At 37.2% G+C, this 13,547-nt stretch overlaps 1 protein-coding gene across 1 annotated transcript in view; it reads right to left on the bottom strand.

The window, feature by feature from the left end:
• Positions 1-13,547, bottom strand: part of TOP1 (DNA topoisomerase I) — a 91,119-nt gene that overhangs the window by 55,892 nt on the left and 21,680 nt on the right. Inside the window, exon 3 of the mRNA XM_036902282.2 lies at positions 7,816-7,918. Within this exon, the coding sequence (XP_036758177.1) occupies positions 7,816-7,918 (103 nt within the window). The remainder of the gene's footprint in view (positions 1-7,815; positions 7,919-13,547) is intronic.

The raw sequence follows: 13,547 nt of genomic DNA, 5'->3' as shown, positions 1-13,547 counted from the left end.
GATGGTTGAAGGATTTTTTAAATATTGTACCATCCCTGGAATAAATCCTACTTTATCATGATGGATGATATTTTTTATGTATTTTTGGATTTGGTTTGCTAATACTTTGTTGAATATCTTTGCATCTATGTTCATCAGGGATACTGATCTGTAATTTTTTTTTGTGGTGTCTTTGGCTGCTTTTGGTATTAGAGTGATGCTGGCCTCATAGAATGAGTTTGGAAGTATTCCCTCCTCTTCTACTTCTTGGAAAACTTTGAGGAGGATGGGTATTAGGTCTTCAAAGGTGAAGCAATTTGGTCCAGGGGTTTTGTTCTTAGGTAGTTTTTTGATTACCAATTCAATTTCACTGCTGGTAATTGGTCTGTTCAGATTTTCTGTTTCTCCCTGAGTCAGTCTTGGAAGGTTGTATTTTTCTAGAAATTTGTCCATTTCTTGAAGATTATCCAATTTGTTAGCATATAATTTTTCATAGTATTCTCTAATAATTCTTTGTATTTCTGTGGTGTCTATAGTGATTTTTGCTTTCTCATTTCTGATTCTGTTTATGTGTGTACACTCTTTTTCTTGGTAAGCCTGGCTAGGGGTTTATCTGATTATTTCTTAAAGAACCAGCTCCTGGTTTCATTGATTCTTTCTATAGTTTCTCAATTTTATTTCTGCTCTGATCTTTATTATGTTCCTCCTACTGACTTTGGGCCCCTTTTGTTCTTCTTTTTCTACTTTCATTAATTGTAATTGTAGACTGTTCATTTGGGATTGTTTTTCTTTCTTGAGGTAAGCCTATATTGCTGTACTTGCCTCTTAGAACTGCCTTTGCTGTATCCCACAGATTTTGGGGTGTTGTCTTCATTTGTCTCCTCTCCATATATTGCTTGATTTCTGATTTTGTCATGATCCACTGATTATTTAGGAGCATGTTGTTCAACTTCCAGATGTTTGTGGGCTTTTTGTTTTTTTTCCTTAATTTATTTCTAGTTTCATACCTTTGTGGTCTGAGAAACTGGTTGGTACAATTTCAATCCTTCTGAATTTACTGAGGCTTTTTTTGTGGCCTAGTATATGATCTATTCATGAAAATGTTGCATGTACACATGAAAATAATGTGTGTCCTGCTGCTTTTGGGCACAGTGTTCGGTAGATGTGTGTTATGTCCATCTGTTCTAATGTGTTGTTCAGCGTCTCTGTGTCCTTACTTATTTTCTGTCCGGTTGATCTGTTCTTTGGAGTGACTGGTGTGTTGAAGTCTCCTAAAATGAATGCATTGCATTCTACTTCCCCCCTTTAATTCTGTTGGTATTTGTTTCAATATTTGGGTGCTCCTGTGTTGGGTGCATAGATATTTATAATGGTTATATTGTCTTGTTGGCCTGATCCCTTTTTCATTATGTAATGTCCTTCTCTGTCTCTCGTTACTTTCTTTGTTTTGAAGTCTATTTCATCTGATACAATACTGTAACTCCTGCATTTTTCTCCCTATTATTTGCATGAAATATCTTTTTGCATCCCTTCACTTTTAGTCTGTGTATGTCTTTGGGTTGGAAGTGAGTCTCTTGTAGGCAGTATGTAGATGGGTCTTACTTTTTTATCCATTCTATAATTCTGTGTCTTTTGATTGGTGCGTTCAGTCCATTTACATTTAGGGTGATTATTGATAGATACGTACTTATTGCCATTGCAGGCTTTAGATTAGTGGTTACTAAAGGTTCGAGAACAGCTTCTTTACTATCTAACAGTCTAACTTAACTCACTTGTTACCCTATTTCAAACAGAGTCTAAAGGTTTTTATTTTCTTTCTCCTTTATTTTTCTTTGTCCTCCACTCTTTATATAATTAGGTGTCATATTCTGTACTCTCTGTGTATCTGTTGGCTGACTTTGTGGGTAGTTGATTTAATTTTGCATTTGCTTAATAATTAATTGGTCTACTTCCTTTACTGTGGTTTTATTTTCTCTGGTAAAAGCTATTTAGACTTAGGGGTACTTCCATTTATAGCAGTCCCTCCAAAAGTACACTGTTGAGAAGATTTGTGGGAGGTAAATTCTCTCAGCTTTTGTGTATCTGAAAATTGTTTAATCCTTCCTTCAAGTTTAAATGATAATCTTGCCAAGTAGAGTATTCTTGGTTCAAGGCCCTTCTGCTTCATTGTATTAAATATATCATGCCATTCCCTCTGGCCAGTAAGGTTTCTGCTGAGAAGTCTTATGATAGCCTGATGGGTTTTCCTTTGTATGTGATCTTTTTTCTCTCTCTGGCTGCTTTTAATATTCTGTCCTTATCCTTGATCTTTGCCATTTTAATTATTACATGTCTTGGTGCTGTCTTCCTCAGATCTCTTATGTTGGGAAATCTGTGCACTTCCATGGCCTGAGAGACTATTTCCTTCCCCAGACTGGGGAAGTTCTCAGCAATTACCTCCTCAAAGTCACTTTTCCTTTTTCTGTCTCTTCTTCTTCTGGTACCCCTATAATGCAAATATTGTTCCATTTGTATTGGTCACACAATTCTCTTAATGTTCTTTCACTCAGAGATCCTTTTTTCTCTGTGCCTCAGCTTCTTTGTATTTCTGTTCTCTAATTTCTATTTCATTTACCATCTCCTCTACCTCATCTAATCTTTTAAATCTCTCCATTGTATATTTCATTTCAGATACTGTATTTTTCTAAGTTCTTATCTCTTTCTTGAAGTCCTCCCTGAGGTCTTGAATATTTTTTTGTAGCTCCCTGAGCATGTTTTATGATTTTTATTTTGAAATCTTTATTAGGAAGATTGGTGATTTAAGTTTCACTGAGCCCTCTTTCTGGTGTTTGAGGGATCTGGGTTTGTACCAGGTTCTTTTGCTGTTTCATATTCCTAATGATTACTATGGAATAAGAACTTTGTATTGTCAGCATCCTCTACTGCCAAGAAGCTCTACTCTCTGTAGCTGCCCAGTCTCTGGAGCGATAGCAGGGGTTGCAGGCACGTGAAGCCAGTGCCTGCTGGAAGGAAAGAGCTCTTTCCTGCTTCCTGGCTGCAGTGTCTGCCTCTACTGTGAGGGCCAGTGGCATGGAGGAGCCTCTATGCTATACCCTTATGGCTGCCACACGCAGGGCTGCCCTCCAGCTGGCCTGGCACAATGGTGGGGGCAACAGTTTTGTGAACTGGTGCTGGCTGGGAGGAAGGAGCTGCAGGCTGCTTATTGCAGTGGGGGCCTCAGTCTGCATTGCCAGCCCGGGGGATGGAGCCTGTGAAACTCCTGAAAGTTCCCAACCTGCTGGGCTGAGTGTGCCAGGATGATTTTGTCCACCTGTCCTTTCTCCTGAGCTGCAAGCTCTGTGTAATCCTTGACCATTTAGCAGCCTTTTCGCTGTTGGTAAGTCTTTCAAAGTGCCCACTTTTCTTTTGTCCCAAAGTGGCCAGTTGTGAATACCTGTTTTCCTCAAGTTGCTAGAATCTTAGTCTCTCCAAGTATTCCACCTGTCATGTAATGTGGGTTTGTGCTCCCAGAGCAGATCCTCAGGGGTGGGTATTTAGCAGTCCTGGGCTTCTACTCCCTCCCCACTCTGTTTTTCTTCCTCCCGCTGGTGTGCTGGGGTGGAAGAAGGGCTTGGGTCCTACCAGATCATGACTTTGTTACTATTAGTGAGAATAATGAAGGAAAAAGCAAATGAGTAAGATGGGATCTCCTGAGGGGTGAGTCTACATCCCATTCTGTCTCAGAAGACAGGCTGGTTTCCCATTCTCTGACACTCCAAATATGGGGTACATGTTACCAGGCAGGAGAAAGATACCTGCTAAGTGTGTCCAAAGTATAGTCTAATGAGATATAATTGATGCTAATATCTAGCACAGAAGGACAGAACATAGAAATACATTACTATAAAATTTGTTTCCTCCTAATAGCCACAAAATTAGGCAGGATTCATGAGCAAAGTGCTGAAATAAAGTTAAGCATTTTCTAACAGAACATGCCAAATGTTAGTTATTCTGGGCTTCAGAGATTATTAAACAATCCTCAAGGTTCCCTTAATCTGCTACAGAAGAAAAGTGAAGAAACCCAAAACTACCAGAAAGATCAAGACATTAGGCAACATGATATAAAAGATTTTACTGGAAAATAACTAATACAGATGTTCTGCTGCAAAAAGGTAATATGTCAGCAAAGGTCAGAACAGGAAGCTTATAGAGGCTGCTTACAATACATCACCTGGTTAAAGTGTCTGAAACTCATCTACACGTGAGTTATAGACCCAAGGCTAGAGTTAGTCATATGAAAACAGACTTAGGCCAAGTTTTGCCAATGCCTCTTGGAAAAAAGGCTATTTTCTTAAATATTTTGATGAGAGACAAAACGTTAAATGACAGAAAACTGTGTAGAATATATTGCCAAATTTGCCTATGCTGTAATCTTTGGAAAGTATGCTTTTAGTATATGAACCAAAGATCACCTCATTTGTAGAGCAGTTCACAGCTAAAGAGCTTTTATACTTATCGATTCCTATGGGTCCCCTCTGAAGCAGGTATTAATATGAGGAAGCTGAGTTGAGGAAGATTAGGTAATCCTGCTGAGATCACACAATACCTAAACCAATGGACCAGGATGAGGCCTTCTACGAAACAGAGGTGATTAAGCTACTGTGGACTTCTAAACAGAAAGGACACAGAAGTCACATCTTTTATTTTTAAAAAGGAGATTTTGTTAAAACAGGGCAGGGCCAAACTTACGTCCTTAACCCTTTAATGCCACTTCTAATCTTTTCACCTACCACAACTGTAAAAATTATGGTTGGTAAAGTAAATTGTGCCGAAGAATGGATCAACTTTAAAAAGACTACATTTTAAATATCAGCCTCTTTTTAAAGTCTTTTAGGATAGATATCTGCTAACATAAAAATAAGCCACTTCTTCATCTGATTTATAACCATTTTCCTGAGATGATAAACTTCTTCATGCTTGAAGATTATCTCCTTTTTATCTGGCATCTCCAATCAACTAGAATAGCATAAATATGGCAAATGATAAAAGTACCTGTCTGACATGATCCATCAGTTCTACTTCTACATCAGTTCTAGAGGTACCAGAAACTACACTGTGTTTGAGGAACTGAAAAGAAGTTCAGGGAGACTGGATATGGAACATGAGAGTAGGGTAAATTGAAAGCAGGGACTCAAAAAGATACTTATTCACCCATAACAACTGAAGTGTCCATCAACAGAGGAATAGATTTGTTTTAAGTGGTAGAGACATGTAATGGAGTATTATTCAGCCATAAAAAGGAATGGACTTCAGATAAGCGACAACATGGGTAACATGGATGAACCTTGAAAACAGTATACTAAAAAAATAAGCCAGATACAGAAAGGACAAATATTTTATGATTCCACTGAGGTAGCTAGAATAGGCAAATGCATAGAGATACAAAGTAGAAGTTGCCATGGGATGGAGAAAGGGAGAATGCAGAGGTACTGTTTAGTGGGTTCAGAGATCATTTGAGATGATGAAAAAGTTCTGGAGATGGCTATACAACAACTGTGATGTACTTAATGCCTTAAAACAGCAAACTTTATGTCATGCATATTTTACCATAAACACACAAAAACATTTGTTTGAAAAGTAGGGTGGACAAACGGAACAATATATGTGAAGAGAGATGATAGTATCTGGTGTATCCATAGGTTATCCACTCATTGATTCAATAAATATATACTAAGTACCAGCTATCTGCCAAGTACTATACTAAGCTTTGATGTAAATGAATACAACAGACCCCAGCTCTGCTCCCAGGGGCCTTAAGAGTCTAGTGGGGACTATAGAAAAGTAAAGGGACAATTACAACATGAACACAACTTGGCAATTACTATGGTAAGGATATATTCACTGTGCCAAAGAGCGCACAGGCATGGCACTTAATATGAGGGAGTGGCAGAAAGGATAGCTAGAAGTAAAAACTAAGCTGCAACTCAAACAATGATATTAAGAGGGCAATAGAGTATCCAGAACCAGTAACAACATGTTTTAAGTTCTAGAGGTACCAGAAAATACACTGTGTTTGAGGAACTGAAAAGAAGTTCAGGGAGACTGGATATAGAACAAGAGAGTAGGGTAAATGGCTAGCGAGGGAGCAGAGGAAGAGAGCCAAAGACTGTCAGAGAATCACTGTGCACATTAGCAGAGGAGATGAAAAGCGTGGTCAGAAAGGTGGACAAGAATGGAGACATGAAAGCCAAGCACTCTCAGTCTTGAAGTTTCAATTTTGAGGAGGAGAGCTGGGTCCAGAGTCTGATATATCTTGGCACATGTTTCATGTGCTTTTGAGAAGAATGTGTATTCTGCTGTTGTTAAGTGGAACAATCTATAAATGCCAACTAAATGAAGCTGGCTGATCATGTTCAAGTCTTCTACATCCTTAATGATTTTCTCTGCTTATATTACACTCAATTGAGAAAGAGGTAGTAAAATCTGACTATAATTACGAATTGTGTAATTTCTCTTTGCAGTTTTATCAATTTTTACTTCATATGTTTGAGACTCTGATATTAGTGTATAAACATTTATAATTGTTGTGTCCTGATTAACTGGTATCTTTTTATCATTAGAAAATGAGCTTTATTCTTGGCAATATTCTTTGCTCTTAAACCTACTTTGGTAATTATTATTGGGCTTGACATATGGAGAAGAAAAGATGCCAGTGAACCAAGACCAGATTCAACCAGAGATTAAATACACTAGAGTAATGAAAGTGGAAGCTAGATGATAAAGTAGCAAGTAATGAGTGAGTGGCAGGGGAAAGAAAGACCACAGGAGTAGTAGATTCACGAAGAAATGTCCCGTCTCCCCTAGAGAAAACTGATCTGGTTATTTTAATGCTTCATAAACTTATTTACAAAAAGAATTCACTAAAAACATTTTTGAAATTTTAATGATACATTAAAAGAAAAGACTCAGAAAGCAATTCTCACTTTTAACTTGTCTACAGACAATAAGCCAAGCTAATGAAGTATTTCCAAGACATTGGAGGCTAGAGGCACTTGTTCCAGTGAATGATTGATCTTTACATTCCCTTCTAACAAAACTTAGGCTACTCTGGGAATACCAAATGGCTTTCTCACTGACAACTGCCTGTAACTCAAAATGGAAATTTAAGTCCTCACTTTCAACAAGTGGTCCTATATCCAAAAATGCTGTATTCTTTGGGCTTAATCACTTGCCTCCAACACCAAAAAAATGGCAAAATTAGTAAGAACTCATCTTTCTGAGGCTTGGATCCCAGAAAGCAGAGCTACTGAGTTTCATTTACATTGGTCATTGGCTTTGGTGAAACCTGAACTCTTGAAAACCTGCTGAAAAATAGGAATGCTCTCTTCTCCAAGAAAATCTCATATACACAACCTTTGGCATATGATTTCAGGTGTTCACAGACCATGGAAGCCCAAGATAAGAATTTTTGGTTTAATCCTTTAAAGTATAGAAGAAAAAATATGTATTAATCTCCAATCCAGTCACCTTTTATCAAGGCAAGCTCTCTTGATCAAATGCCACCATGTGTTACAATGACTTGACAGCTGATTTAGTTAAAAACTGTATTTTTAATGAGGTATATATTGAAAGAAAATTCACCATACTTTCTTTGTACATCATGATCTGAACAATGGCATCCCCAGTTAAGACCTGAATTATCAAGGCTATCCTCCTACAACTCTGGAATTAAATACTCTGGCTTTCTTTGATATCCATATTATTTACCTGTGGCTCAAGTTAAGGCCTATTCCAAGTGAGCCAAGCCACAACCCACATATTGATAAATAGTGAGGGACTTGCTAGTTCAACCCTTACCTGTTGCTATGCTTGGACTTTTCTCGGTCCTTCTCCTTGTCCTTCTTATGCTCTTTGTGGCGGTGTTCTCGATCTTTATGTTTATCTTTGTGTTTATGAGAATCTGCAACCATAAGAAATTAGTCAGTTAAGAGGAGTCATGAGCTATCATCGCCTGCCCACCTGCCTTGGCAAGCTGTTCAAGAAGCACAATGACAGGATTCAAATGGCCTGGTAGCCACAATAACACATTCCATCGGAAGGGAAGATTTCTCAAAGCAGCCCAAACAAGGCATTCCATTACCCTGCCTGTAAAACCAAGATGTGTATTAAAAACATGCAGGGGGAGAGTGAGTCAATCTATTGTAAAAGGGAGCAACAGTTTGTTTGGCATTTTCTTCCCTAAACCTGGTACTATAAGACTAGGCTGTAAATGACACCAAGGCATAAATCTTGAACACTGACTCTCCAGTTGAGATGGTTACCTATGCAACTTATGGAAAAGTCAAACCTTGAGAGATATGTTTTTAAATCAACTTTAATGAAGTATAATTTCTACATAGTAAGATACAAAAATTTCAAAGATACAAGTGTAGTAAGTCTTAAAAACATCCCTACAGGTGTATTTTCCACCACATTCAAGGTTTAGAACAATTCCGTCATCTCAAAATTTCCCTTATGCCTGTTCCCAGTCAATCCCCACCTTCCACCCCTCCATCTGAAGCAACTACTGCTCTGCTAGCACTATGGATCACATATTTCTAGAGTTTCATATTAAATCATATATAGAATTTACTCCCATGTCCAACTTCTTTCACTCAGCATATTTCTGACATCCATTCATGTTGTTGGATGTATCAGTAGTTGGTTAGATTTTATGATGAATGGTATTCCACTGGACAGGTAAACTACAATTTATTTATCCATTCATCTGTTGATGGATACTTGTTTCCAGACATTGGTTATTATGAATAATTCTATGACCATTCATATGCAAGTCTGTGTAGACACATTTTCATTTCTCTTGAGTACATACTTAGTAAAATTACGGTTCATATGATAAGAGTAAGTTTAACTTTATAGCAAGTGTCAAACTGCTTCCAAAGTGGTTGTACCATTACATACTCCTACTAATAATGCATCAGGGTTCTAACTGCTAAAAATTCTCACCAACACCTAGTATTATCAGTCTTTAATTCTGATCATTCAAGCAGGTGTGTAGTGGTATCTCACTGTGGTTTTGATCCAGTTTCCTGATTAAATGATATGCATCTTTCAAGTGCTTATTGGCCATTCACACTTTCTTTGGTAAAATATCTTCAAACCTTTCTCTCTTAAAAAAATACGTGTGTGTTTTCTTATTACTGAGTTCTAAGAGTTCTTCATACATTCTGGATTATATATTTTTTGTTAGATGTATGTATCATTAATATTTTTTTCTAGGAGTTTTACAGACCTCTATAACAATGTCTAGTTGTTCTGGCACCATTTTTTGAAAAGATGGCCCTTTCTTCATTGAATTGCCTTAGCCTTTTTACTGAAAATGAAGTGACTATATATATTGTAGATCGAGTTCTGGCTCTATTCTTACACAAACATCTTTACTACTACAGCCGCTCAGGAAGGGTTTTTTTTTTCATAGTAAGTTTTGAAATCAGGTAATATAAATACTTCAGCTATGTTCTTGTTCAAAATTGTTTTGGCTTGTCTATGGCTTCTGCATTTCCATAGAAGTTTTAGATTCAGTTTATCAATTTCTTAAAAAAAAAAGAAGAAAAAAAGCCAACTGAGAGTTTGTGTTCATTAAGACCATTTGGAGAGAAGAAAATATCAAAACACTATTGTCTCTTTTGATCCATGAACATGGTATTCTCTACTTATAACTAAGAACTCCCAAATTTTACTGTGTATCAGAATTAACACAAGGGCCTATTAAAAATGTGGCTCACTTGGGTAAAGTCATCCCAACACTGCATATGAATCAATTGGAAGTTTATGTACCCAACACATGTGATGTGGTTTTAAATGTGTGAAACAGATTCTTTGATACTCCTTTCAAGAGGTGTGGTCTAATTTTTCTTGAATATGGACTGGATTTAGTGACTCACTCCTAAAAAATAGGATAAAGTAGAACTGTCAGTCTGTGACTTCCAACACTAGGTCATAAAAGGCACTGGATCTCTCTCCTTGCTCTGGGGGAGGCCAGGTGCCATATTATTAGGACACTCAAACAGCCCTACGGAGAGGCCCATGCGGTGAAGAACTGAAACTTCCTGACAACAGCAATATGAGTGAATCATCCTGGAAGTAGGTCCTCCAGTCTCAATTAAGCCTTCAATGACTACAATCTTAGGATGGACCTTGAGCCAAAACTACCCAGCTAAGTTGCTCCTGGATTCCTGGATCACAAAAACTATTTGAATAAATGTGTTTTTTTTTAAGCTGCTAAATTTTGAGGTAACATGTTCCATAGCAATAAATTACTAATAATAATGTACAGGCAATGTGTGTGTTCATACCATACCTGGCTCACAGCAAAAGCAGCCATATTTGGCATAATACACTAAGCATCTATTCTGTGTCAAGCCCTGGGGAAACAGGAATTTGCATGACCATACCCCCAGAGATGAGGGGAAAAATCAAAATGGTGTCAAAAGCGAAACTTGAACCCTATCTTCCATGTAGCATACAGAGAACCCTCCAACTTTCTGAAGTCTCAAGTCTAAAATTTTTAAATGCTAAGTCAATCTGATATACAAAGTTGGCCCTTATTTACTTGACAGTAATAAGTACTTCCATTACTTTTGCCCTAAACTAAGCACTTATAGTTGAAACCATAACAATGATAAAACATGCCACTAGCACTACAATTTGGACTGAAGTCTGTTTGATTTTGTTTATAGGCCAGACTTAACAAACAAGTAACAAAACACTAGGATCTGCTACTGTGGCCCAAGGGTATAGCAGGAACATAACATAAAAAAATTATTCTGTGTATAATTCAACAAACACATAAACAAATATGTGCAAATAAGACTAGAAGACAGCAAAATGTTAAAACTAGTTATCTTTGAGTGGTAAATTTATGAGCAACTTGAGTTTTGTGTGTATATTTCATTGCTTTCCAATCACTTTTATAATTTTTAAAAAAGTTATTTTTAAAAATTGAAAGCCTTTAAAAACTAAGTAATGACAAGTACTGGTGTAAACAAGGAAAAAGTAGTTTTATTTCACTAAAAGCATTAAATTTAGAGAAAAAGTAAACTAAGTAAAACATAAATTAAAATTTCAGGTTAAGTTTCACATAATCAGTCTGCCAATAACATTGCCTTTTTAAGGCACAAAACTTCAAAGTCCCCAAGTTTTTTAAAGCAATGGCTAATCTAAAATGTAAAACCAAAATGTCTGGTAAGAAACTTAGAGCTGTAGCTAAATTATTCCACTGATACAAATTAGATCTAGGTCAAAGTTCTGAACCCCAAGTGTCCTAATTTAAAAAGAAATTATTACACATGTACTCTGCTCAAACTGTGCTATGTTTGCTGTGACAGGTGTACCAGAAAGTATAATAGACACCAACTTCTTCAAATATCTGAATGGCTATAGTATAGCTCTCCATGGTAGGGGTAAGCCTTGAGGAGAAATGGCATGGAGGCCAAACAGAGTGGGGGAACCTTCTGAACACAAAAAGTATAATCAAACTGGATTGCCAACTGACAGGGAAACTGCAGAGATGATATGCACTAAGTAAACTGTCAGATAAATTACCTCTAAAGATGCAAATAGAAGTACTTTTGGGTGAATGATGTCTGGAATTTGCTCTAAAAGACCCTCAGGCAAAAAAAAATTGGGGGGACATGAGGGTATATAAAACAAGATTGGCAAAAGGCTGATAGTTACTGAAATGGATGGATAAGCCACATGGAAATTCGTTATACTAATCTCTACTGAAGTATATACTTGAAACTTTTCATAAGAAAAGTTAAATGCTATCTTTAAGCATGTTCCCTTTCCAATCCCTTAATTTTTTCTTAATATATAAGGGTAATGCAAGGAAAAGACTAGCCTAGCCCAAAAGAGGATTATGTTAGGGAGCAGTGAGAGAGAGCGTTTGATAGAGAACATTAACCCAAAAGTCAGGGTGTTTTACTCTAAGACAGGGAGCCACTTCAAGCAGAAAAGGAACAAAATAGAAGCCATGCTTAAGAATGATTAACTGAAGAGCAATGTGGATAGAAAGGTAAAAGCAAAATAACTAGCTAGTGGTTTTTGAAGCACTCTAGAAAAAAAAAGTGATAGCAAAGGAGCTGAGAAGGAAGGAAAAAATGTAAAAGTATGTAGAGGAAAATGGAAACAGAACCCAGTTCCAGGAACTCATATGCATAATAAATAAACGCAGGGGAGGAGTCAAGACTCAAAGCCTTTGGGTCCAGGTGACTAGGAGAACAAGGTGCCTTCACTGACCCAGGAAAGCTGTGCAGAACAGAGGTGGAGAAATGGTGAGACTGGAGAAATGATGAAACAATTGAAGTCATAATGTACTTAAGGTAACAACGGGCCATCTAAGGTTTGTCAGAAGAGAAGCCAGTAAATGAAAAAGTAAAGCCAATAAGGGCATACTGGTCTATATCCTTCATGTGAAAATATTTGTAGACAACATACTAATGGCCTTGAAGATTACTTTAAGTACATACCCTTTCCCCTTAACTGAAATTCATCTAAGAATAGATTCTGAAAAGAGATATGCACCCCTATGTTTATCTCAGCACTATTTACAATGGCCAAGAAATGGGAGCAACCTAAGTGTCCATCAGTAGATGAATGGATGAAGAAGAGGTGGTACATATACACAATGGAGTATTATTCAGCCATAAGAAAACAAATCCTACCATTTGCAACGACATGGATAGAGCTAGAGGATATTATGATCAGTGAAAAAAGCCAGGCAGAGAAAGACAAGTATCAAATGATTTCACTCATCTGTGGAGTATAAGAACAAGAAAAAACTGAAGGAACAAAACAGCAGCAGACTCACAGAACCCAAGAACGGACTAACAGTTACCAAAGGGAAAGGGACTGGGGAGGACGGGTGGGAAGGGAGGGATAAGGGGAAAAAGGGGCATCATGATTAGCACGCATAATGTGGGGGTGGGGGGTGCACAGGAAGGCAGTATAACACAGAGAAGACAAGTACTGATTCTACAGCATCTTACTATGCTGATGAACAGTGACTGTAATGGGGTATGTGGTGGGGACTTGATAATGGGGGGAATCTAGTAACCACAAAGTTACTCGTGTTATTGTATATTAATGATACCAAAATAAAAAAAATAGATTCTGTTAACATGTATTAGAGAAAGGATCTTGCTACTTCAAACATCTGTTAAATGCAAGATCAAGTTAATCTATTAATGCAAGATAAATGCTGAACTTGACTGATTAGAAATGAAAGATGCAAACGACTGCATATTCATTCATTCAAAGCCTCATTTATTCAGGTCACATATAGCTTCCTGATAACAATGGTTTCAAATCCTAGCATTAAAAAATATGAGATGGAGACACAAGGAAGACTCTGAAAACAGGCAGTCTTGAGAAGATTCGTAACAAATAATTCTTTTCACTCTAACTTAACTCAAGTTACTCCAGAAGGAAAGGTAAGTGACAGAATAGGAATCAGTTTCTTGTGTTATTGTTATCTAAGTTGTTCCTTAAGGTTAACAAAGATTTTAAGAGACTTCCAAATGACAGAA

This window comes from Manis pentadactyla, chromosome 5, assembly GCF_030020395.1.
Source record: "Manis pentadactyla isolate mManPen7 chromosome 5, mManPen7.hap1, whole genome shotgun sequence".
Lineage (NCBI taxonomy): Eukaryota > Metazoa > Chordata > Mammalia > Pholidota > Manidae > Manis > Manis pentadactyla.
The sequence above is the reverse complement of the archived record's forward strand: the minus strand, read 5'-3'. Positions and strand labels throughout refer to the sequence as shown.